This window comes from Tripterygium wilfordii, chromosome 19 (assembly GCF_013401445.1).
Source record: "Tripterygium wilfordii isolate XIE 37 chromosome 19, ASM1340144v1, whole genome shotgun sequence".
NCBI lineage: Eukaryota > Viridiplantae > Streptophyta > Magnoliopsida > Celastrales > Celastraceae > Tripterygium > Tripterygium wilfordii.
In genome coordinates this window covers 13179116-13206306 of record NC_052250.1, presented here as the reverse complement: position 1 = coordinate 13206306, position 27191 = coordinate 13179116, and the positions used below count along the sequence as shown (strand labels likewise).

General features: G+C 38.2%; 1 protein-coding gene across 3 annotated transcripts; it reads right to left on the bottom strand.

Moving 5' to 3' along the window:
* Positions 1 to 186: 186 nt before the first annotated feature.
* LOC119985335 (cleavage and polyadenylation specificity factor subunit 1) lies at positions 187 to 26850 on the bottom strand. 3 transcript variants are annotated; one of them, XM_038829606.1, is made up of 26 exons: positions 26385 to 26850; positions 26106 to 26252; positions 24460 to 24613; positions 23253 to 23382; positions 22295 to 22440; positions 21237 to 21332; positions 21020 to 21072; positions 20305 to 20433; positions 19561 to 19612; positions 19338 to 19457; positions 18909 to 19043; positions 18067 to 18195; positions 17728 to 17805; positions 16954 to 17094; positions 16717 to 16811; positions 15517 to 15713; positions 14474 to 15261; positions 9065 to 9145; positions 8888 to 8953; positions 8728 to 8805; positions 7155 to 7373; positions 5414 to 5545; positions 5072 to 5248; positions 2983 to 3168; positions 857 to 1242; positions 187 to 773 (listed from the first exon to the last, which is right to left on the bottom strand). In XM_038829606.1, the coding sequence occupies exons 1-26, from the start codon at positions 26705 to 26707 to the stop codon at positions 659 to 661; spliced, it is 4353 nt and encodes a 1450-aa protein (XP_038685534.1). In that variant the 5' UTR covers positions 26708 to 26850; the 3' UTR covers positions 187 to 658. The 3 variants fall into 3 exon arrangements, with proteins under 3 accessions (XP_038685534.1, XP_038685535.1, XP_038685538.1); XM_038829607.1 differs by lacking the exons at positions 26106 to 26252; positions 26385 to 26850 and having other exon boundaries at positions 24515 to 24613; XM_038829610.1 differs by lacking the exons at positions 24460 to 24613; positions 26106 to 26252; positions 26385 to 26850 and having other exon boundaries at positions 22305 to 22440.
* Positions 26851 to 27191: the final 341 nt, after the last annotated feature.

The following is a 27191-nucleotide window of genomic DNA, read 5'->3' as shown; positions in this document are numbered from 1 at the left end:
TAGGCAATCCGAAACATCTAAATAGTGCTGGAACAAAAGACTGAACGAGAATTATTTTCTTTTTCCAGGCATAAAAGATAAAATACAGACAGACACTACAACACCTGTTGCAATAAATAATAATGCAGGCAGGCATGTGCAAACTTTTGTTGAAAAATGATCCATCCCTTTAATTGGGTCATCCACTTCTGTTCTAAGATGCAAATAAATTTCACCAGCCAAATGTTCCTCTTACAGTGTGTAAGTTTTACATAATGCTCTACAATTCATTAATCTTACATTGAGATCGGTCAATTATCTATTCAGAAATTAAGATACAGTCCACTTCCAATAGTCTTAAAATACAAAGACAATGATAACAAATATAATTTCCTAACGGCTGATCAAGGAAATCTGCAGATGGCAGCCCAACATACACATACACAAATTGTAAATTTTGTACTTGTCCTGCCCAAGGCCGCTCTTAAAGGTCTGATGTGGACAAAACCTCATACCTTAGTTTTTTGCAAGAAGAAATACTATCCAATTGAAAGTCCCCCTGTTTCAAGAAACAAAGCAGAAGTTCGAGCCTCAGCCATAGATCATCATATACTGCCCCTTCTTTAAGCTGTTGTCTGCTTTAATATTATCCCACGAGAAGATTTCTGATCCACTGCACTCACAAGAAGCTTGTTCCCAGAGAAAGGTCGTTCAAATTTGAGAGAATTTGCGCACGAGTTGTCCCAATCTGTTGAGCAATTTCAAGCTGCTCTTCGAGGGGCAGCATGTCATATCTGTTAAAAGGAAAACAAAGAGTTGAATCGAGTATCAAGACAAGCATTTAGTTAATAAATGCTCGAAAGAAGATGTAACTCACTGGGAAAGCAGCTCGCAGTCCACTATGCTTTCAGGGCCAGGCCGATGAGCCTTTCCATTTGAGTGGAAATGGCGGAATGATCTTGGATTCAAGCCCGCAACATGAGGGACAGCATCAACAAGCTTTTTCTGAAGCGACTGCAACCTACGAAATGTGAGTTCATCGAGAGGAGCTATACATCCAATGCTGCCATCCAGGGTGCCAAATAATAAAGCATATCGATTGGTTTTATCAGAGCCTGGAGCAGCACCAGCTCGATCAGATGAAGCTGGTAGCATCTGCAACCGCAGGAACTTAGTCACATGGGCGCCAACATGAAATTCAGCCCTTGAGAGAAGCTTTTGTCCCTTCCAACTCTCAGACATTTTAGGGGCATAATAGAATATCTGTTTTGGAAAATGCAAAAAAGTCAAAAGATAAGTAAATCTGCCAACGCCATCAAATGTCACATCTAAAGTCCTTATTTTTCCAACCAACATGGAAATAAGAATGAAAGAAATGCAGAAATAAACAATAAAATTAAACAGGAAGGTTCATCCATCCATACACCAGGAGCCATTTAATAGCCTTATTTTAATCTCCATTCTAGCATGTATTCAAAGTCAAGTGTGGCCCTTTTATGGGATTAATGCAACCTCAAATCTCTCTAACATAAGTAATTACTAAACAATCAGTAATTATAACTGCAAGGTGAGATGCTTAGAGATGTTTAAATATGTAATTGCAAAAACTTGAAACAGAAAGTTGAAAAATAAACCAAGCCGCACAAGATTATAGACAATTGATGTTCAAAATTCATTTCTGCCCCATGTTGTGAATATCATGGATGTAACCAATGGGCCATAGCCTATACTGTCCATCCCACTGTTTGACATGAGCGGGATCCCTAGAGATTATATGATGCTTTTTATGGGCCGCACCCCCAAATATTGGTGCTTATTTATCCAAAATACTAAAATTAATGGCACAAATTTTAATCTTTCTTACGATATAACTTTCAAATTTGCCACTGCTAGGAATCTATCATTATGTATTCGTCTAGAAAGTGGATAAAGCATTGCTCCACTCAACCAAGAACATAGTCTAAGAAACACGTCATCGTGATTACCACCAAAAAAAATTGAGTGAAGAGAATGAATACAGAATCCCTCACTGGTCTGGAGTAGAAGAGAAATTTCCCAGGAAGCATATAGAACAAAACAACTAGCTTGGGGAGGAAAACTCAGCTCATTAGCCAAAGCAACTTTCGGTGAATAATAAATCATACTACCGCAGAAATGGGGGTAGAATAGTCGTAAAGTACTGCCAATGTTTCTATGCAGCAGAGGCGGCATGAGCTGATGTTGAACTCTCAATACAAGATTCCCATGAGAATGACTCAGATAATCATGGCAGTATAAATCATCGCCAAGGAAAAAAGAATGTTTCCAATGATAGGTTGCAGACATCTAAACACCAAGTCGACGATTATAAAACTTTTAGAAGATATCAAGAACTTAAGAAACAAGTTAAGAATTGAAAATATCCACCCTCCTGAGAATTTCAGCTCAGAATCAGATATTCCCAAGATACAGCAGAATGCTGCAACCAAAGTCATCTTGAAGATGGCAACAGCAGAACAGGCATAGCAAGGACCCATATGATAATTCAAGTCCAGATTCAGAAGGGGCCATCATCTTCGAGAGAAGACAGTCTCCAGAGCCACAGACGTATCTGTCACGTGTCCGGGCGTATCCGTGTCGGACACTGATACTCTGTCCAAAACAGAGTGTCCGTGCTTCTTAGCACCATAGAGACAAAGCAACTCCAATTAACAGGACTATGGCCCTGTTAAGAGGATCTTGATCCAGCCAAGGTTGACATGTCACCAGCAGCTAGTCTTTTGGAACAAAAACAGTTGATCCTTTAAATGACACTTAATTCTCTATTCAAATTGTAACCTCCCTATTTACCATAAATGGTAGTGGCTCATGCTGAAACTTCTGATACCACCAAAACAACACGTCTAAAAACAAGTGGGAGAAAACAAAGCTCACAAATAATAGTCCACTTCACCAAAATTCATCACATCAAATAAGATTGTGTACTGCATCACAAAGAACCAAACGCATACCAATGTTGCTAACCTGAACATTCTTTTCGCAGTCTGAAACCATGAGGCTTAGAGTACTTCCATCAATCAAGAACTCTGTCGCAAAACAATCAAGCGAGCCAAAATCCTTGGCCAATAAAGTAAGTTGAGATCCCTGCTCCTTCCAACTTAGGAAGTATATGCTTTTGTGAATGTCACCCAACAGGATAAAATTTTTGACCTGCAAAAATTGTGCAGCAAAGTAAGAGAGACAAGCCTGACAAGGAGCATAAATCACATAAAAACACATATTGGCAGCAAGTTAAATTAATTAACATAGATTTGTTTTATTGTAGGAGGATAAGCATTCTATTGGTTAACAGCTCCTGTACACAAGCCCCTGAGTTGAGGGTGGGATAGTGGAAGGGCAAGATCTGTGCAGATTTATCCCTGCATAATGGAGAGGCTGTTTCCATAAATGGAACCCATGACCTCTAGGTTTTAGCAGAACATACCCAACAAGCCAAAACTTTATCCTAAAGATACGCATTCTATAGAATATGCCAAGGTGCAGTGAGCAAACATAGTACAATGATAAATAAAAAGTGCATTAGACATGAGTTTTGACGTTGCGTGCAAAACAATACGATAATGCGGACACAGAAAACAAAACAATGGCATATGATTTGCATGGGAAAACCCTAGGTGGGGGAAACAGACGGACCAAAACTCTCCACCAGACCACAATTTCTTAACAAGACTTCCCACTTACATCTCCCACATTAGAAACCAAAAATTAAATTCTAAGCTTGCCTTGCTCACTAGAATCCCAAGATTTAGAACCCTCCTGATGTTGACCTTCATCAAACCCTTGCTAGACCACCACAAGAAAAGTGTTAAGAACCTTGTTAGAACCAACAGGGTTGTATGTTCATGTCAAGAATGAACAATCAAGAGTGATGAAGAATTCTTAGAATTTTATAAGCACGGAGCTTCAAGACTTCATAGATGGCTTCTTCAAATCTCAAGAGTATTTGATGAGAATTATAGATTTCTAGGCCTTGCTTAAGTTATCAAATTCATGAGACGAAGCCCCCTCTGTTTAGAGGTCCAATAGCAGTTTCCTCGATTGCAGTGTTGCCTTAGTTGCATTTTTAACCATGAATATGCTGAAATTCATAAATCCTTCCGAAAACTGAATGTTGGAACTTACCGTTAGCTTTTCTAAGCTGGAAATTTTGCCTCAATCTGATGTGTAGCAAAAGTCATGTTATTAACTAAGAGATGATCCAGGCATCTTCTAATATGAAATTGATTTTTTTTGGTCTCATTTTGACCTTGGCAACCTTCCACCATGCATTCCAATGATTGCTGTTCCAGAACACCCATCCTCCAACAAAGAAATTTCAAAAAAAACCTTCATCCCAAGGACTTCAAAATGCTTCAAACATTAATTTTATGAGTTGTAAAAAACAACTAATTATTAGAACTCAAATAAAAATCAGCGTACATGAAAAATCGTTCATATACTTTTAGATTCAAGCTCCTAAAGTCTAGTGCTTTGGTTGTTGGAACTTTTTTGGTGCCTGTGCAATAATTTTTTTAACTCAAAAAAGTTGTGACGCTTTTGTGACCCTTACTGCTATATCCTGTACGCTGGCTTGCTCGAATCTCCCAATAACCATATGATAAATTAGAATGGGAAAAATCCTAACCCGTACTGCTAGATCCTGTACGCTGGCTTGCTCGAATCTCCCAATAACCATACGATAAATTAGAATGGGAAAAATCCTAATACAATACTAATGAAAAATTCAGAATGAATTGAATCGTAAACAGTATTAGGTAAAATAATACAGAAAGGCAATCCCAGATAATTAAAAAAAAAAAAAGAAGAGAAGAGAAGAGTAATAAATTAGTATTATAATGTGAAACATCTGAATTAAAATTGGAGTTCAACTGTAAGAACGTATTCAAAGGAGAGAACTCTGCAGCATACCAAACCACAAGTTTACCCGTTTGATAACAATGCCATTAGAAATTTAGACCATTTACATCAGGGCAATAAAGAATCAACTTTCAATTACATGAGGCATCATAAATAACTATAATCTTAAAAAATATTGGAGTGAAATGCCACTTACAATATTTAAGCTCACAACGTGTAACGGTGGAACATCATAAAATGCAACACCATTTAACTCAGTGCCAGTCCATTTATGTAATATGATTTTGGGACCAGAGGCAATCAACAGATGACCTTGAAGTGAAGCTAAAGCTGATATAGCTCCCTTCAATTCCTTGGAATAAACCTCCGAAACCTGCAGAAGGGATGAATTAGTGATGTAAAATGCGAACACGGGAGGGAAAAAAAGGAGAGTCCAGAGACTGCAAATTCGTAACTGGTAAAGTTCACAATGCAATAGTTATAGATACAACAGAGCAGGAGGAGAGAAAGCAGAAAAACAGATAATTCAAATAAATACCAAATTATGAGAACTATCAGTATGCTTTCCAATTGAAAACAAAAGCACACGGCCTCTCGCTGCGACGTCCTCCCCTTGAACATATGCAGTACCAATAGCCAAAAGTGTTTCATTCTCTTGTGTCGTCGTATTCTGCAATAAAACACAAAATCACTACAAGAAATTTTCAAAAACATTTAAGGAAATGATCACACTATTCTCTTGGAAGAGTCCTCTTTTTCTGTCTGTTCTATATATGTGCCTATATATATGATAAAACTTGGAAAAGTTCAAGCCAGATGTTTCCAATTTCCTAATTTAAATAGCACCATTTCATAAAAATTTTAATGGAAAAGGTTTTGTTAAAAAGTACCAAGGTAGTGCAGAAAGAAGAGATACAAAGAGGCTAAAAACATTGTTACAAAGATCAGAGCTCCAGAATATCAGGTTGCTAAACAGTTGTCTATCAAAAAGCCTACTGATCGCTCTGTCGTTGAAAGTCTTGTTGTTTCTCTTGAACTAGATAAACCACATGATGGCCAAAGGAAGTATCTGAATAGTTTTCTCTTAGAAACATTACTGCAGAGTTCTCCAGACCTTAATCTCCTCAGCAACAATGCCATATTGCACCTAATACTAGAACAAGAAAAGATAAAGACATCCATTTGGCCCCAAATTGTCAAGGCTACTTGATATATCCAAATGGGGATAATAGTGAAACGGAAACCTTTGAAGGATACGAGCACGAAATCAGCAAAAATTCGACCGATTGAATTCAGTCGAAGAAGAATTTAGAGAAAAATAGTGAATTCGAAAAAAAGTATGCGCAATGCTTGTATATCAGTCGAGCACTACTCACACTTGCATTTTGGCAAGTCTACAGCTTTGGTCTTTACAATCCACTTTGAGCACTTCAAGCTTCAAGCTTCATAAATCTTTACCATTTTTCATCAGGTCTCCGTCACTAGCACAATTCGACCATGCATCTTGGTGTAGTCTTTGTTAAACATGTGATCGTCATCCTCATCCAGGTAATGCTTGCACATAAAAAGGTCAACATCTAATCTAACCCATAGAATGGGTTTTCTCAACAGTTCATCTTTACTAATATTTCCTAAATCTTTAGCCGTTATTTAACTGGCTAGCTCCATTCTGTCCATAAATATAGTTTATCTAGCTATTGCATTAAGCCTAGTTTACAACAAAGAAGCTTTGGTTGGGATGATGACTTGGTAACTCCTTTCAAATGCGGGAGGTCACAGGTTCAACTCCCTGCATGGACTTCGGCCCGATCTAAATTGTCGCCAGCGTGGAGTGGGCTGGGTTGACGGCGCGAGTTTAAAGCTGACCCAGTTGTCCGGTGGGCATGTTAGGTTGGGGAATTTTACCAAAAAAAATTAAGCCTGGTTTACCATGATTCATTTATTTAATTTTAATATTTGGGTGTCCAATGTCCTCTTTTGCAGGGGACAGATCATATGATTGATGCTTAGTGCAATCCTAAAACTTGCCTCTGAATCCAACATTCAGCGGAAGATGGTTGATCAGTTTTTTCTTTAAAACTTTTGACTTCTTGAAGGAGGAAGATTCCTACAGAAGGAGTGTTATCCCATCAATCACTCTTAAACCAACATCCACCCCCCCCCCCCCACAAAAAAAAACACACAAACACAAACAAGTACCCTGCCAGAAAAGCAAAATAAATAAATAAAAAGTCGACCACAACGTGACGCCAAGAAATTGTTAAGAGTGACAAACTTACAAAGAGTGTAACTACTCGCACAGCCAAAGCATTTTCAGAACTTTGCATTGGGATTGTAGCTTTTGTTTGCCAAGGACCATCTGATTTTCCCGGTTCCAAAATACGGACCTCAAATTCATCAACAGTATAAGTCTGAAAATTCAAATGTTGATTCTCAATCTGATGGACAGCTTCTTGATCAACCAGAGAAGAAACAACTTGATTCAATGGCTTCTGAACCTGCATAAAAATATGCTAGAATTATACCTCCCAAGAACTAAATAAAATTGAAGTTAGATCTCTATTTAAGTAGTAGGTTACCAAAAAAGACATTTCTACAATCGTTATAAAATATATAGGCCATTTAAGATGAATGAAACAATGGCAACAAACTATAAGGAACCATTTAGTCCGAGTGATGAAGTTGGATATAACTAAAGAAAAGCAAGCAGGAGTCTAGGTTGTCTTTGGAGGTACATATTAGTAGAGCTGGATTTCTAGATCCATGGGGTTCGGTTGTTATAGGGATGGAGGTCTTCAAGAAATAACAATCCTTGCATGTCCCCACACAAGGAGCTGGAATTTATGTACACAAACATACACACACATATAGTGCAAATTGGATATGTGATATATCAATATAAATAATAAATATATGTAATTGGTATATATTATGTCTGACTATATACATTACACACTTCTTAATTTGTGCTATATGCATGGCTAAATATATGTACACAGTTACAAAGTACATGCTGTGTATAACATGCTATTCATGCTACGTATGACAAATTATTTCTCAAAATTTTGTGTTTTAGTCTCAAACTACACTCAGCCTTCCATTCCAATGTCAATGTCAATGTCAATGACGCGCCAAACTGTGGAATCCATATCCGTATCCATGCACTATCCAATCCTGATGCAAATCGCACCAACGGGGCCTAAATGAAACTTAAAAGTTACAAATGATCTAAGACATTGAAAGATAAATGCAGTAATAACTGAGATAATGGAAAGTTTTTGTTTGCTACTCAATGTTGTAACTTTGGGCAGTGGAATAAAACGAGAAACTATTATCAATTAATCATCATTCAGCTAATGTGCCAAAAGGACTATAACATATCTTAGCAGATAATGCAAGGATAAAGAAACAAGAACAGAACAAAATTACTAATGTGCTGAAAGGACTATAATATGTTTAGCAGATAAAGCATGAATAAAGCAATGAGAACAGAACACAATTAACAAAGACAGGAAACCGGAGTCAATGTGCTCCTGGAGATACATCAAAATGGACATTCAATTTGAATTGGTATTTTCTCCATCAAAATTATCATCATACTTATTGTGAAGACATGTCCAAGTGATCTCAAAGTCAAAAGCATTTTTCTCCTGTTTTATATTTTTTGGAGTAGAGCACATAGTTTCTCTAAACTGATGCCCTTTCACAACAAGTAAAGCATCAAAAAAGTTTGGATTATGTGGGGTGTTTATGTGCAATGTCATAATAGCTCATAGACACAAACATACGCGCAAAAAATAAAGATATTAATGATGAGAAGAGTTTGGAATTCAATGAAATAAATATACTCACAGGAAATGATACTATAAGAGCATGCAATTTCTTCTCAGCAAAGTATGTGACTTGATGTGGGGTGCCTTTCAGTGGAATCTAAACAATACAAAAGAAATTTTCCGATGAGCACATGAATGATTGGAAACTCGAGCGTGCCAAAAAAGGGAAAAGTAACCACCTTTTGCACAGGCCAAAAATTATCATAGCTTGAAGTAGATGGCAATTGGCATATCTTCAAAAGGCCCTATAGGACAGAATATGAATATGGACACATTTATCAATAAGCCAAAACATAGAGTATATTGAGCAGAAGGGATTCTTCAAACGGAAGGGGGGAAAACAAACAAAAGAGTACCTGTGATGTAACATATATGAGCCCATGATTACAATTCACATTGTGAAGAACAGTAAAAGCAACAATAGATCCATCACACAGCTGCAAAACAAAATTCAATTTACTATAAAAGAACATGACGAACGAAAAGACAAGGAGAAAGAGAGAGGTTGAGAAATAGCACACAACATTCAACAATATCAAAAAACAAAAGATTAGAGGAGCAATACTTAAGGTAGTTAACAGCGTCAGTCGATTCTAACAGATATCCTTCCCTTTTCATCAATATCCACAAGCACATTTCCTTCCAAAACACTAAAACTGTGCGGATTTCAAAAGGGATTTTCAGAAAATATCTCCTATGATGTTAGAGAAAGTGGTGTAGCAGTAAGAAGAATTAATAAAACTCGATGTAATAAAGAGGAAAAGCAGACTGAAAACAAAATGGAAGGAAGTAGAGAGAAAATATACGAGGCTATACATGATTACTCTTAATTATTCATGTAGCCAAACTGTTAGGGACGAAAAGGTGGATGATCATGAGGATGATATACCGTGTAATTAGAAAGCTTGTGGAGAAAAGAATTTGAATTTTCATTTAAACTCTGGATGATTTTATTGCCATTGATTGGGAGTTGGGGAAATACATGTTTGGGCAAGCTACCCATGGTCTTCTAGTTCACAATGGAAGAAAGGATTCCGTCACTAAGAAAAAAAATTGACAATGGTGCGTTCGAGGTGAAAAGCTTTTATAGAGCAATAGCTAGCAACAATGATTTCCCTTGGAAGTGGTGTGGAAGCCAAGAGTTTCAACCAAAGAAGCCTTCATCTGGGAAGCCATTTGTGGTAATATTCTCACTCTTTATAACTTTGGCACAATCGGGTGGCACTTGACAAGTAGATGTTTCTATTCAAAGAAAATTCAAGGACCGTAAAGTGTCCTTTTTTCTTGAATGCAAAAGAAACTTTATTAGAGGCCACCAAGAAGGTGAAGCTGAAAGAAAAGGATACGAAGAACAAAACGAAACAAAAGCCGAAAACAAACTGAAGCAACTAATTAAAGCAAGGTTAATGGTTCATAGGAAGTTACAGTGCCTAGAAAGCCAGGACTTTGTAGTAGAAAGTCACGTATCTATGAAAATGTCTAAGCAATCAAAGTTAATCACCTCCTCCATTGTCAGGGTCAAAAAGTTTCGAGATATGGCTTTGAAGTTTATGGGATTTAGCTGGGTCAAATCTAATTCCATAGAGGATGATATGAACTATAGGCCTAAATAGCACTGTGCATTAGCAGAAGAATTGAATAATTTGTGTTGTATATTCATGTTGTGAGGTTGTACATTATATAGTTACATTGAAAGCCCTAAATTAGGGAAACTAAATCAATCAAATCAACCTAATTCTAGGAAACTAAATCAAAGTAATTAAAGGGAATATTTACAACCCATAATTACAAGAAACGTAATATTCTCTCATAATTCCAACACTCCCCCTCAAGCTGGTGCGAAGAGATTGACGAGACCCAGCTTGACAAGAGATGACTTAAGTAAAGAAGGACCTATTGGTTTAGTAAACATGTCCGCAGTCTGAGCCGATGAAGGAACAAACCTAGGAGTGATAATGCCAGACCGAACTTTTTCCCGAATGAAATGGATGTCAACTTCTATATGCTTAGTTCTTTCGTGAAGAACTGAGTCGGATGATAGCATGATGGCAGACTTGTTATCACAGAATAAAGAGGACGAGTCTGTTACAGAAATACCCAATTCAGTGAGGAGAGAACGAAGCCACATGATTTCGCATGTACCTTGAGCCATAGCACGATATTCAGATTCAGCTGATGATCGAGAAACAACTGCTTGCTTCTTACTTTTCCATGAGATAAGATGATTACCCCGGAAAGTACAGAAGCCAGAGGTAGAACGCCTATCACTTATGGAACCCGCATAATCAGCATCAGTGTAGCCCGAGAGATCAGATGGTATATAGCATGAGAGACTAGATGGTGGACCTGACATCTCTCCAGAAGCATAGAATAATCCGAGACCAGGGCAAGATTTGAGATAACTGAGAATATGATAAACAGCATCCAAATGGGAAGTACGTGGAGAATGCATGTACTGACTAACAACACTAACAGCAAACGTGATATCTGGTCTTGTGTTTGTCAAATAAATAAGACGTCCCACAAGACGCTGATACATTGATGGATCTGATAAACAATCTCCTGAGTCTGGTGATAGCTTGAGGTTAGGAATCATAGGAGTAGAGGCAGGTTTACAACCAAGCATACCCGTATCCTGCAGAAGATCAAGAACATATTTCCGCTGGGATAAAAATATGCCACGGCGAGAACGAGCAACCTCAATGCCAAGAAAATATCGGAGGGGACCTAAATCCTTAGTATCAAAGGATTTTCGCAGATCATCCTTTACGTGAACAATACCTGGGGAGTCATCTCCAGTAATAAGGATATCATCAACATAGACTGAGATAATAATGCACTTGCCCTGAGACTGGCGACGAATGAAACATGTGTGATCCGAGTGACACTGAACAAACCCCATAGCAAGCACAACTTCACTGAAGCGGCCGAACCATGCCCGAGGAGACTGCTTAAGGCCATAAAGAGATTTCCCTTTATCATCAAGTTTGGTACGGGAGGGACTACGATTTTGAACATAACAGGTACAACCAAACACACGAGGAAGAAGAGAAAACAGAGTAGTACCTGGCCGAAGGACATGAAGGGGTGTTGCACCCTGAAGTGCCCGACTCGGAGTACGATTGATAAGGTACGTGGCAGTAAGAACAGCTAAGTGCCAGAAAGTTTTGGGGACATTCATACCTCGAAGAAGACATCGAACGACAGACATGATGTGACGGTTCTTGCGTTCCGCGACACCATTTTGTTCAGGTGTGTAGGGGCACGTGAGCTGTTGAAGGATCCCATTTTGAGCAAGTTGAGTGCGAAACTCATTGGTGAGATATTCACCGCCATTGTCAGACCGAATGGCACGAACAACAGTATTGTATTGAGTTTTAACCATGTGAAGAAAATTAGTGAAATGATCAAAGACTTCAGATTTGTTTTTCATAAGATAAACCCAAGTACATCGAGTGTAGTCATCAATAAAGGTAACATAATAACGATGTTGAGAAAAAGCAGTAGTGGGAGATGGTCCCCAGACATCAGAGTGAACAAGGTCAAATGCAGCGGGAGAACGACGCATGCGAGGAATATAAGAAGTGCGTGTATGTTTGGACAATTCACAAACCTCACAATGAAATTTAAAATTTTTGCACGCTTTATTCAAAGGCGGAAAAAGCGAACATAGATATTGAAAATTCGCATGGCCTAGACGAGCATGCCACAAATCTACAGTAGCAAGGGAAAAAATAGAGGAAGATAAAGTAGAAGGATCTAGAACCGATAGTGTGGAAGCTTGAAGACTAGACGATGAGACATCAGATGAAGGTGGGTCACCAAAATAGTAGAGGCCGTCATGCTCAAACCCCCTGCCAAAAATCTTCTTCGAAGTCAGGTCCTGTAAAAAACAACGGTCAGATAAGAAGACAACAGCACAATTCAGGTGCTTGGCAAGGCGACTGACAGAGAGAAGATTACATGTAAATTTAGGAACATAATAAACTGAAGGAAGAGTAATATCCGAAGACAAACGGGCACTGCCCTGACTACGAATTGGGAGAGAAGTACCATCAGCAATACAGACAGATTGGTTGATAGGAGTAACAAAAGAGGTGAAGGTGGAAAGCTCACCAGTCATGTGGTTGTTAGCCCCAGAATCCAAAATCCAAGTGGGATTCCCTGACTTACCATGGAAAGCAGTAGGAGTACCTGTAGCGATAACAGCTAATGACTGTAGCTGAGCAATCTGGGACTGGAGTTGAGCAATCTGGGACTGGAGCTGGCTCAAATCTGGTGAAAGATGACTATAATCCATCTCGGCAAAAATAAATTGCCGCAGTACAAGCCAAGAAATCGCAAAATTTTATCCAAAGTTAGGCAGTAGTCGAATCAATTCGTGAAATAATCACGACTGGCAGAGATACGCCAAGACAGAGATTTACCAAAGATAACCCAACAAAGATACTTGCAACACTCACTAAGAGAAGTTGATAGACACGCGCGACGAGAGACAGGTGCGCGCAGAGACAGATACACACAAATATGTTTGAGGTAGATGTGTGCGAAAAGAGACAGGTGCGAACAGAGTCACGCTTGAGATAAAGAGCTGCCGAAGCCAATGAAAAACAAAAGAGATACGTGCTGCCAGAAAAAGCCGAGAAAACTGCCCGTGAACAGTACTCGTGAACAGTACCGTGAACAGTCTGAATAGCACCGATGAACAGTGCCGGTGAACAGTGCCGTGAACAGTGATGATAAAGAAAACCCTAAGGCTCCGATACCAAGAAGAATTGAATAATTTGTGTTGTATATTCATGTTGTGAGGTTGTACATTATATAGTTACATTGAAAGCCCTAAATTAGGGAAACTAAATCAATCAAATCAACCTAATTCTAGGAAACTAAATCAAAGTAATTAAAGGGAATATTTACAACCCATAATTACAAGAAACGTAATATTCTCTCATAATTCCAACATTAGCAAGGGGAAAAAAATTCATGTTCCATTTGCTTACATGCTGGAAAATCTTGTTGCAAATGAATCAGACAAATATTTGGAGGCTCAGAGACCCAGGAAAAGCATTTGACAACTGGCTCAATAATGTTAGATTGTGGTTCTTTGTTCATAATGGAAGTAGGGTCTGCAATGGATTATGGTACCTTGACATATCCTATTTTTTCTTTTATTTTCCAATTTGTTTTGTTAGGTGTGGCAACCCCTTGGTGCCCTGCAATAAAATTTCCTTTTCATTCAAAAAATAAAGTACTATTTTCTTGCAAGAACATAATGTAACTTAAGAATATTTGCTCGACTAAATAGCACAATACAAGAGCAAAGCTTTAGCCCAAACGAAAAGAAAAGGGCGGAAAACAAAAGATAGAAGAGGCAACATATGAAGTCCAAGAAGATAATAAATACTCGAACTAAAGCAGGTATAATAAAATGTTTATCCAAAGACTTTTTTACAGTAACACTAACTAATTTCCTATTTCAATTAGTTTAGAGATAAAAACCAACACCCAAAAAGGAATAAAAAGAAAAACAATGGGGAAAGTTGGCATTGCATTGATAATAAAACATCTGGGGATCCCAAAAAATACTGGACGACTACCTGAAGATGGCTAAAACCGTATCAATGCTTTAATGTGAGAAATGAATTTCATGACATGTGAAGACACCATGAACAACTGCTTTTCAAGGATAAGTACGAATATAAAGTGTAAGTAAACTTCATCCAAATATCAAATTCAAACCACTTGAAATAAACAAGACTTCTGACCTGTGGATGAACTCGTAGCCGTCCTCTGAATACCATAAACCAAGCTGGTCTTGATCCAGAAAGGAAAAATCCTTGATAACCACTAATATTGTTAAAAATGGTAATTCTTTGGCATGGGGCTCCTTCTGACATCTCCTCTCTAGTGTAAGTGTCTAAGGGGATGCGAACAAATCTCAAATTTCTAAGCCTAGAAGCATTACCATTGCTTGATCCAACAGAGCTTTGTTCAAAAACAGAATCCTCCACTTTTGATGAACTTTCTGAACCTTCAAATAGGTAAGCATGGTAACAAAGAATTGTTCCATCAGTTAATATTCCAAAAAGGAAAGGGCGACTATGATGTCCAGCCCATCTCTGCATGGCCAACTCAACAACCTTCATGTTCTGAACATTCTCTTTCCTGCTTTGGCTACCCACCTCTTCTGAACTTTTGTCCTTCGCTTTCTGGAGATCATTGGGTTGTTCCCGGATATAGGTGTCAACAAGTAAAGTTTTCCCAGATACAAATTTATCCACAGAGAAAACGCAATTGAAATTTGGCACATCAAATATTTCGAGGGCACCACTTTCATAACAAACAACACAGTATATATCACCCTGATCATGTGCTCCGCCATCTACGCCATCAATGACCTCACCAACTCCTGTAGAAAGCCATGCATCGGTGCTTGTCTTCCGAACCCATGGCTCTGGTCCTTTATCATGATACAATGTACAAGCAGATACTGATCTCCTTGAAATCTCAAAGGAAGTGGGAGTACTTATTGAAATAGTACAACTAGAAGGATCTGTAGTTTCAAGTTCAAGAAGCAAAAACATAGATGAGATCAAAAGACATGGGGAGAAGACAATAATTGTTACAGTGTGAACCATATAGGATAGCAAAGTATTTCTTGGGGGGGTTAAAAGATTTTTTTTCTTGATAAGCGGGGTTGGTAAAAGTTTGACGAGGATCTTAAGAGAATGGTGTGGACCTTAACAGATTTATGTGTATATATACATATGTATATATGCCTCAAAAGATTATACTCAAAGAAACATACCTCCAGCAAGAAGCCGAATACTTCCATCACTCATTCTCAGTAACACATAGGGATCAGCAATAGAAACAGACAACACAGTGGAACTCTCAGAACCAGAACCTGGTTCCACATTGGGAGTGGCAAAGTTCAAATCCTGGGTCATAAATGAACCATCGAGAACTCGAGCGCCACGTTCATAGACCTGGACAACTCGACGCCTGAAACAGAAAAAAGATGCATGTCATGCAGACTGAACACCTCTCTCTGTCTCTGTTTCTAAATGTCTGTGCCTGTCTGTCTCCAAGAGTTTATGAGTGCATAAAACAGTAGACGTTATAACTCGCCTTGGCACCAAGTAAATATCAGGTAAAAAAATTTTTTTTTAAAAAGGACGTCACACCTTTAACAAAAGTATGCATTGCAGTTGTGAATAATGGATGAAAATTTGTCAACCACCAGTGAAGCTCAATTTAGAATCCATTTCAGCACAAAACATTAACACCCAGAGATTCTATAAAGCATAGCCAAAAATAACCATTGTCGTCATCAAAGTCTTTATCCCCAACAATTTGGAGTCCCACAACATGAATGCATAAGTGGGTACTATCAAATACAACCAAAAATAATTATTAACATGAAATCTATTTGATCACTATTAAAGGAAACCTTAATAAGATATACCTTCGATTATTGAGTGTCTCAATGAGAAAATGATTTCCATGCTATTTTGTTGCAACCTAGAGGTCACATGTTCAATTCCTGAAACAATCTCTCCACATATATTATATGGGGCAAGGTCTGCGTACATCATGATTGTCCCCGACCCCGCCCACTGCGGGAGCCTTGTGCGCAGGTGTTAAATTCACCTCATCCAGGGGGAAAATAAGAAAAGAAAAGAAAAAAGCTTTCCTTCAAACGAAAAACTTGAAATTACAAAACAGTTGACAGAGCAAAACATGGTTATAGCATTCAATAACAGATACCATGAGAAGGGCCCCAACAAAGCAAAATCACAGAAACCATTCCTAGAGGATAACAAGGCGAACCCAGGACACGAAAATCAGAATTTGGTGGTTAAAAAAACTTTTTGCGCTCAACAAACTCAAAAGCTATGCAAATGATAAGCACTTAATAATGCATGAAGATTATATAACATCACAGACTAGGATGACATCACAACATAGGTTTCTGCAAAATAACCAAACAACCGAATCCACATACCTTCCAAATAAATTTCCAGCAGCAATCGTTCTTCCTTGCACATAATAGCCCACACTTTCAGTGACTTCAGTCAAATGCTCAGCAGTTTCAAGAACCTAATCAACACATCAAGGCACAGAAAAAGCAAAATCCGCAATTCCAAGGAAATATTACTTTACGTACAAAATAATTACAAAATAAAATTATGCTTTCTTCTACCCTAGTGAACATCTAATGTACATGGGCAAAAAATATTACCATCGTGCGAGCCTCCAAGCTTATAATCAAATATGCATGATACTCATCCTCACCAGAAGAAATCTTAGAAGAATCTACACTATAACTGCGAGCATTCTTGTGGTAAACAGTCCAAATACCTTTGCAAGCAGGTAGCTCAACCTGTCGATCACAAAACCCCAAGTCCTTATGAGTATGTATGTCTCCCCATGGCCTAAAACAGACTGTCCTTAGAGGAAAGAATCACATGAAGAATTTAACGTTAATGCAAAAACATGACAGCACAGAAATCAGCAGATATTCTTTCTGTGATTCTTCTTTAAGTATTGTCCTTTCGATTTTTCTCTCCAGAATATCTAACACATGAACAATGCATTTGCAATCCAAAAAGAATGCAATTGATTTCTCATATGATAATCATGTGAATCATGTAATAAGGGCAAAACAGTTTGTCCTAGGCATTTTAACCATTACTAACATCTTTAACCATCACACCTAAAATGCAATTTATGTGAATCTTGAAACAAATACTCGCATACTTAGCGTTGCAGTTGGGTAAACTGATAAGTCGCAATAGTATCCTTGACTTATTTTAGAAAATATTTCATCGCATATTTTTTTTTTCTTTTTAGTTGGGTAAACTGATAGCTTGCGATAATATCTTCAACATATTTTAGAAAATATTTCACTGTCCATTCATCTTATGACATGCTAATACCAGAGGCAACCAGAAGCAAAATTAAAACCACATGGAGTATCTTTAGCACGGAACTTAATGGAACTTTATTGATGAACCTCAGTAATCATTTCTGGGCGGATTGACTGCCGAAGAACACAGAGAGCCCCGTTCTTTCCGTGACCTGAACAGCACACCTGGAGAAATAAACAGAAACAAATTATGGCAAAAAATATTAATCCTGGGATTTATTGTTTTAATATTTATGAGATCATATCTTAACTAAAATCAGATCTCACAAAGTATAATCTAAATAATAGTTAACCAGAATTACAGAAGCAAAAAATCCAACATGATTAAGTAAAATCCTCTAAGACATTGTTCTCGTTACCAACATATCATACTTGATATTAGTCATGCAAAACTGAAGTAGTGCAAGAAAAACTCGAAGAACTTACCAATTCATAATTACTTTGTTTGGCAATTCCACTTGCATTTGTGTCAGCATTAATCCTTAGACCGTATGAGAAGTCCTTCAAAGGACCAACATTGATTAACGAATCTCTCACAGTAAAAGAGAAACTTTTCTGCATACATGAAGGAACAACTAAGAAAACCCAATTCCCTTATTAGGATGAAGAAGAAAAAGAAACACACACAGCAACAATTCTCGAAGTAACACCAAACAACTGTTAAATTGCGTAACCAAACATTTTTTTCTTTATTGATCAAATTTACAAAGCCAACTATCCTCATCATGATTGTTTTCAAGATTATCAAAATGGAGATGGGCCAACTTAAAATTAACAATTCCTCAGAGTGCAAGAGCAAATTTCAGAGCAGAAATTTCCATCCATGGCAGGACAGAAGAAAAAAAAATTGTGAACTCTATAAAACGAAAGGTAGAATCAATGGCAATATCCATAATTGCACACCTGAACTTTGATGAAATTCGAATAAAATGAAGAGTACTATTTTATCCAAGCTTTCAGGGTAAAAGGAAAATAAATGGTCAGTATATCAGTGGAGCAACCACTTTCACGGGAAGATGAAGAGAGTTCTGACTTCTTGATAGAACTTCGTAGCCGAATGAACAATTTAAGTTCTTTTTTTCCGCTTTACCAAATAAAAAGGCAAGAGCGAGAGGTTGACGAATACATGTGATTGCCAAGGAAGCTTGGTTCTAAAAGAAATTATGCCATCCTCCCTACAGGAAAATGTACTTGCAATTTGCTCCCTCTTGGAAAAGCACAAAATTAACAGATGGAATAATCTACATATTCAGGGAATGATACACAACCTGTGCCGATTCTGTGTTATTTGGATCTGAACCATACAAAGAAAGCTCCTCACCATCGACCATATCTAGCAAACCATCAGAAGAAAATCCTCGCAGTCGCTTTGCTGAAGGAACATCACCTTCAATATCTCCAACCTTACAAAAAAATTAATAAGGAAAAATGTTTTGCATTTTACTAAGAAATTTTCTGAAAGCAAGAAATTAATCAAGTTGTTTTCTAATGGAGATCAGTGCATAATTCTTTATCAGAAATCAATCATCAAATTTAATACAATAAGATTGACTATACAATCAGACAACAGTAGTCAATATTTAAATATCAGGAAGTGACACAATTTCAATGAAAGAAATTCATTAGCCCATTAAGTAACTTCAGATTGAACGTAATGGCAATGTTAAAAGATGGAGCCGATGAATTTCAACACACACCTCTTCCTTCAAACCAGATGACGACATAGAGGCCCCCGATCCGCATGAAAATTGCACAAGCAAACTGTCTCCCAAACGACTACCCAGAAAAAATAATGAATTTCCAACTGTCGTAATCTCCTAAAAAGTTTCAGACAACATTCAAAATGCAGTTAAGCAAGCTCAATCAATAGGAAGAGAAAGGACAGAAAGATGAAGAGATGAAAGTAAGAATGAGTCTAACCGAAGTAAGTACTGAAGCTTTAGACTTAGAAAGTTCAAGTCTCTGCACAACCCTTCCATAAAACAGAAAAAATGAATATATGAGCTATTCAGAATAAATGAATTGGATTCCACTAAAACTGACTTAGATATACTTGCGCCATCAAACACAAAATTCTTAGGTTGATTATCACACGCCTTGAAATATCATGTAACTTGGTATAATGGAAGATTGAAGGATTGAAAATTTCCATAAAAAATAGAGCGAAAAATGTATGAGGCTTTACACTAATCAATCTGCAACAAAACGTCAGACAATCATAATTTCATTCTTTACTGTGATGACATCTAACACTCATTTGTATGCATATAGAGCATAATATTGCATGTCAAATTTTCTGAACCATTTGATTCTCATCAGTGTCCCTCTCATATTAAAGCATTAGCTCATTCCTGTTCTAAATTGCATCTTAACAAAGCAGCAATAGCTCAAGAAGGATATCATCAAGGTTCTCCAAATAAAAAGTAGGTTTCATGATACCATTAAGATAGGCCGATAAAGAAGCACATACTATTTTCCTAGCACCTCCTGGGTGTTGTTGTTTTATAACCAAAACCAAAAACTGAACAGGAAGATATAGAAAAGACCAAAGATCAGGAGTCAGGAGATGACAGAAAAGTAACTCAAAAAATTAACTCAGGTCTACATTGAAGATATATAAGTTAAATATATTTTTTCAACTAAGAACAAATATGAAAGACCTACCGGCCATCATAAACAAGGGTCAGCAAGAGTAGCTCCCCGGTTTTTGTTGACAGTAATGCTACATCATTTAACCAAGTTGCATTGGCGGCATCAAGTTCCACACTAAAACTTGCTCTTGGCAGCTCTTGACTGAAATAGAATAGAACAAATATCCAACAAAACAAGAAAAAGGGTAGGGAAAAGAGAGAATTATAATTTAATAGAATTCAACAAACAAGGATCCTATTTCAACTGGCCGCAGCCCATCCGAGGCTTACGACTCAGACACATGCAATGCACACTTTGCAACACAAAACTAGTTAATGGCCCGAAACATACAGAAGTGCAATGAAAACACATTTCAGTGATAGAAATGCAAGGGATACACATACACATGCGCATAAGCAAAAGGCGTACAAAGTACAAACACACGAGAAAAGAAATCCCAAGCAACAGCTCGACAGTCTAAGTAGTCGACTAGAAAAATGTTTCACAATGATACACCATTCAACACCCGAGAAAAAAAATCCCAAGCAACAGCTCGACAGGCTAAGTAGTCGACTAGAAAAATGTTCCACAGTAATACACCATTCACACTCATATGTAGGTCCCTCGTTTCACATATCAATCATGTGACATAATATAAATTCAAATAGATATTTAATTTGTCCCAGACTCCCAGGAGAGAGGGATTCACTAGACCAAGAGAGAGGAGAGACAAAGGGAGAGTCAAGACCTGCTATCAGCGGAGACAGCATAATTGTTTAAAGCCAAAGCACAAGAGGATGACTGCAAAAATAAGAGAGGACATACTTTAATCATCTTTATGCATCAGTAGTTTCCACATAAATCATCTAGACAACTTCCAGACGAGTGTACCAAGCAAGAAGTGAAACCATAAACAACAAGAAGAACTTGAGCAGTAAATTAGTAATACGAGGAAATATGTCAACCTGACTATGATAGTGAATAGCATTTGCGCTAATCACAAGAACACCACCAATTGGCGAAGGCACAGCAAGTAGCTTGTAAGCATCATGAGGAAGATTCTGGGACAAAAAACAAATGCAATAAGAACGTAAGGGCATTATCTGTGAATGGTTCATGCGTACAATGTTGACAACACTTGTGCATATGCTTCAACAAACCTAGCCAGTACAAAGGCAGGCAATAATATCAATAACATTTCAATGAAAACCTCAGCAAGATATTTAGTGGGTTTCCCAAAAGCCTTCAGCGTAATTGTTTACCACTTCTAACTTCACACACAAAATTAGCCTAAACCAATCAGCCAGCAACTTCCTAAGCCAATTTTAGTTAGCCTCCCCCATCATCCTCAAAAGTTTATAGTGCTTAGAAAATCATTTTACTTAGATCTTCGAAAGGTTCGAACATATGTTCACAGCCACAATTTCCTCAAGTAGAACTTTCAAACTATGATGCTTTACAAAACATCTAATTCAAAACAATTCTTGAAACTTGCCTAATTCAGGTCTTATGAATAATACAATAGAGTTGCCTAAATCATTTCTCTAGTCAAAACAGGGAAACTTTAGCCTTACTTAGTAGAAAATATTCACATTTTCTGTGTATGGTGCACCATTAAAATCATTTTGGCAAGCTGAAGAAATAAATATAAAGACCATGACAGTTCTGAGCATATCAACCTACGCACAAGCTTTTGCTCTCCTTGATCCTCATTTCTCTCCCCCCACCCCAACAGCCCAACCCTCAATCAAAAGTTTGTCTTCTTTTTACCTCTTTTTCCTTTAGAGTTTAGTGGCTTTAGCCTTTCTTTCAATAACATTGTTCTCTAATTTCATTCTTATGCCCTCTACTTCAACCTGGCAAAAGTTACAATGCAAACACAATCCAAGTATATGCAACATCCCAAACTAACATAAAGAATTATACACACTCTTCAAAACAAACCATTAAATCCATTTATGATTATTTAACCTCTCCATTATAGTTTTAGTGTCCATAAAGAATTGATAAGTTCAGAACATACAGTAGCTGACCATATGAGGGGGTGCTGCTTCAGAGTAGTGCTGATACTGAGGGCAGAAATCATACAAGTATGATGCTTCCATGCAAGACGTCCGGCCCAAGTAAGCTCCCGCTCATGGAGGATAACCATCACAGGCTCAATGTAACCTATATAACATGTTATAAGAGGTAAGACAATAGATCAAATATCCGGAGGGCAGGAAATTTTTTACTTCGGAATCAACCTTCTATACTAGCCAGTTCCTGATTATTTCACACAACAGCAGGAAGGTATAACCCAATTATTGTTAGGGAGAAAACCCCCTAAGAGGAACCTTATACAAGGATGGACCAGGCTGTCAAATAACAGTCCAGAAACATCTGCAAGGTAATCCCACTCTGATACTATGGGCAAAAACATTCAGACCAGCCCTTTATACAAATAGGCAAAAACATCAATTATCACTCACGTTCGGTATGTTGCAGCCATTACTTTTTATTTCTCCCCCCCTTTCAAAAACTGAGGCTTACGCATTGCTATCATGGACAATGTATTAGTAGCATCTATCACAATACTGTTTCCATCTTGACATGTTTGGTCAAACAACACCCTTGCACAAGGCTCCATGCTACTGAAGGCAGGGTTGGAGAAGGGCATGTGTGCAGACAACCACCCTCCCCTCCCCTCCAAACCCCACCACCCACCCCCGAAAAAATGACGGGTTTTTTAGGATTGAACCTGTATCCATAAGATTGTGGCGAAGAAACTTAAAACATAACACAGGTCCACACTTTCCATCAGGGCCTGTCTAAAAAGTACACATAGATCTTTTCCTGCCAAAGAATAGATCCATCATCTAAAATGTAAATAAAAATCCTCACATTCGCTCAACATTTCAACAGTCATAACCACCACACAATCGTTCATAAAATAGCATTTCAAAAGTATGGCTTTAAGTTAATTAGTGACTAACACTCACCGTGTATAAATATAAAATCTTTTACATGCTTCATATCCAAATCTCGTAAATTTACAACATAAGATGATTCAATACGAGCAGAAATGGCACCTCCAGAACTAAAAGCATCATCATCTCCAACAAAACCAGCCTGACAGCAAAATCAGTCTAAGAATTAAGAGAGAGAGATAGAGATAGAGATAGAGAGATAACAAGGGGGGAAATTGCTTCAAAACTAAACGATGAAAATCTTTAGTCATAACGGCCATCAAAAAAAGGCTTCTGGGGGTTTAATACGTTAATAAAAAAATGTACTTCCTTGACAGCCAGTTTGGCAAGAAGTTAATAGTCCTGACTTCTAGATCAAAATGTGAATAGCTGTAATCAACAAATTATCAAATTTATTACAACAGTTGTCGCATTCTAGTCTGCTATAATCTAGTTATGCATTACAGTCTTGCTTCATCTATGACTAGTTGACTATACAGTACCATTACCGCCCGCATTAGGTAGGTAAACAACATTCGTGCACAAGGCGGGCTCCCGTAGTGGGCAAGGACATGCAAGATGTATGTAGATCTTACCAACACATAATATGTGGAGAGACTATTCCAGAAATTGAACATGTAACCTCTAGGTTGCACCCCTGCAACTCTACCACTGGGCCACATATTTTCCGGTACCACCCACATTAAAAAGCGATTGTTCTCTTGCTTCTTTTTTCTTTCTCTCTTTTTTTGATATATACAACATTAAGAAATTTAAGAAATTTGATTCAACCAAAAGCAATATCAGAAATGGAGAGCATTGGTGGGACTAAATTATAACTCAAGTCTACATATTCATGAAACTTCAAGTTGAAGCAAAAATGGAGTCGAGGATAATGTCATTTATGTGTATGTAAGGGCCTCCAAATACAGAAAGTAGCAGGTGTCTACAGAAAGGCCAAGCCTGGTTGCCACTTTCTGGGACACCACTGCGGTACCATGACATTTTCTCTATAAAAAAATTTAAAAAAATGACAGCTCAACCAATCTGAATTGCTGGAGCTACACTCATAACAACATATGACACAGTCAAGGCTTCGAGTAGAAGCATAATTTATGTTCAGGAAAGGTTTATTGCATTAATTTTCTACATCATGGGTGAAAACAAAAATTCGAGAAGTACAAAAGTTAAACAATAAACAAAGCAGCAACAGAGTAGAATTTCACAAGATAAACGAGACCTGAGCAGCCTTAAGTACTATCATTTGCAAACCATAAACAATAACGCCGCCACACCTTCCTTGCGGATCAAGCTTTACCAACGGCCCTCTTGCAAATGATTCTCTACCTCTTTTCAAATGAAGCCACTCTGGGCCCTCAAAACAATGCATAGAGCTGAGATAAGCATCAACATATATGAATAAGCATAACTTCTGGTATAGCAAAAAAGATTGAATCGTTCTAAACATAAATAAATTTTCAGCACAAACTTCCACGCACATCAAAGAATATTTTTTATGGACAGGAAAATCACTAAAGACAAGATAACCATCACAAAAAGGAAAGGAAGTACTCAAGCAAAGAATTCAAATATAGAATAAAGCCAATGCCTTTAAACAGACTAGCAACGAAGTGAGGTGATGTGATGTGCAACTAAATTTGTAACCGCACTAATGCATATTCAAGAGACCATATATTAGGACATTAATAATCAAAATTCACAAGGAGAAATGTTAAGAGACTGTATTTCATATTGTGATGTAACAAAAATAGAAGGTATATCTGTAACTAAAAAAAGGTTGTACACAGCTGTACATGCAGAGGGACCAATCATCCTTCAATCTCTCCAATCCTTTTCCATAATACCCAGCCCTCGCCCTCCCCCTCCCCCTCCCCCTCCCTAATCTCTCTCTCTCTCTCTATCTCCCCCCAATCCCACTAGTTGATAAAGTTGTTATAGATCCTCAAAGTTTTGTCTATTCTTCCTGGTCAAGTTACTAACCCAAAACCCACTAGACTACTCATTTCCTTATGCATCATGGCAGTCAAAATCATTAGACTGAATGGGAGATGGGCTTTTAGGATCTTCACAGAATTTAAAATTATGCTTGAATCAGGGTGATTCCCCAGCTCTAGGAAGGTTAAAAACTCATGTGCATAGGTGATGCAGGATGAATAGTCCATGTTGTGGAGGAATCCCACATCGATGGTGACGGGTCCAGAGTTGCAGTATATAAGTGGGTCAATCCTAACACTAGTCAACCGGTTTTCTAGTGGGTAGTTAGGGCCGCTTATTGCTGGGCTTGGGCTTGGGCTGGGCCTGTGTTGTTGCCCTCGCTACCCCGGGGGCTTGCCCGTGTGTACTTTCTCCTGGGGAGTTGGAGCACAAGGACGTGCTCTCTGTGGCAGGAGGGAATGATGCAGGATGAATAGTCCATGTTGTGGAGGAATCCCACATCGATGGTGACTGGCCCAGAGTTGCAGTATATAAGTGGGCCAATCCTAACACTAGTCAACCGGTTTTCTAGTGGGTAGTTAGGCCCGCTTATTGCTGGGCCTGTGTTGTTGCCCTCGCTGCATCAATAGCCCAACACAAAGGTTGTACATGTCTCAGATAGCCCCTTTAGTGATCCTCCTTGTGGTGATTGGCATAAGAGTTGCACACTCCTCCCGGCATAGTGGATGTTCTGGTACTAGATGTGCACCCTGAGGGTTTGAGAATCATGCCCACGTTTACTGCTGAGGTATGTTAATAAACCTCAAAGAACAGCTCAAGTCGCTGAAAATTATTCTTTGAAAACATCTCTTTTAACAACTGAGGAACAATAATACAAACATCCAATCAAATTATGCAATCCAGAAGCGTCTGATGTATGCATATACTTACCTGATGCGAAGACCATGGATTGAATCATCAAATTCCAAAACGGAAATTTTGGCGTCTTTGAATGTCAGAATAATAGAATCTCTTCTCTTAGAACTCTCACCACCTCCTACAGATAGCACCGCAATTGACTCAACATTACCGTGCAACCTGTAACAAACATTCAATAACAGTTAAGAAATATGATTCTGGCACAAGTTATATAGAATGCTGCTGATGACTATTTCATCTTAATTTTAACAAATACAACTACTTCTTGACTTTGAAAAATTAAGACGTAACCTGTAATGGCATACAAGCTCGAGAGAAGCCCCGGAGACCCCATCCATGACGCCACCACGCTTCAAGTAGCCAGAGTTTCTAGCTTCCCGGGTGCCCATTTCGTGAACCCTAACTACATAGAGTTCAAGAATGTTAGCGGCGGTGACAACGAGATTCGGTACTGGTCCAATGCCTCGCCTGGCGGGCCACTCCGATTCGAGATCGTCGGGCGGGTTGGTCGGAATTTGCGGCACGAAGTCGCCGCGAGAATGGGTGATGAACCCCGAAGCACAGTTCTCGATACCAGTTGGCCAGTGCATCATCTTGTATGCAGCGTAGCTCATGTTGGAATTCTAGGGTTTCGAATTGGAGGAACAAAATCTGGGAGGCAGAAAACGAGGCTCTGACTGATGAAGGGTTTTTGTTTATGGGCTTAAACCCCTTTCTGCGTTTGCGAGATTACCGTTCCGCCTGTGTCATTGGATGATAGGTGTCCACCAACCGGTTATTAGCGGTCAAGTTTAACACGTGCACAGGGTTTAAGGACATTAAATTGCTGTTATGGGCATTAGAAATGCGATAAAATGGTCATATTTTCTTTAATAGTTTGAGGGGACAATAGTTTTCACCCCTACTTGAATTGGAGGGGAGAATTTCTTAGGGTATAATGAATAGAAGAATTCCCCTCTATTATTATCGTCATTTGTCAATATTTGATGTCCCCAAATTTGAGTGTTTGCGAGGTGAGAGAAAAATAATAATTCTTTCTATTCCATATTAAGGATTGAGGTAAATAGTAAATGATTCATTTTTTATTTTCTTCTTCCC

Coding starts and splice junctions, on each gene's coding strand:
- LOC119985335 (XM_038829606.1), bottom strand. CDS start 26,707: ATGAGCTACGCTGCATACAAGATGATGCACTGGCCAACTGGTATCGAG. Junction 21,333..22,294: donor CCCTCATATGGTCAGCTACT/GTATGTTCTGAA, acceptor TTTTTGTCCCAG/AATCTTCCTCATGATGCTTA. Junction 20,434..21,019: donor GCTGTCTCCGCTGATAGCAG/GTCTTGACTCTC, acceptor ATTCTATTTCAG/TCAAGAGCTGCCAAGAGCAA.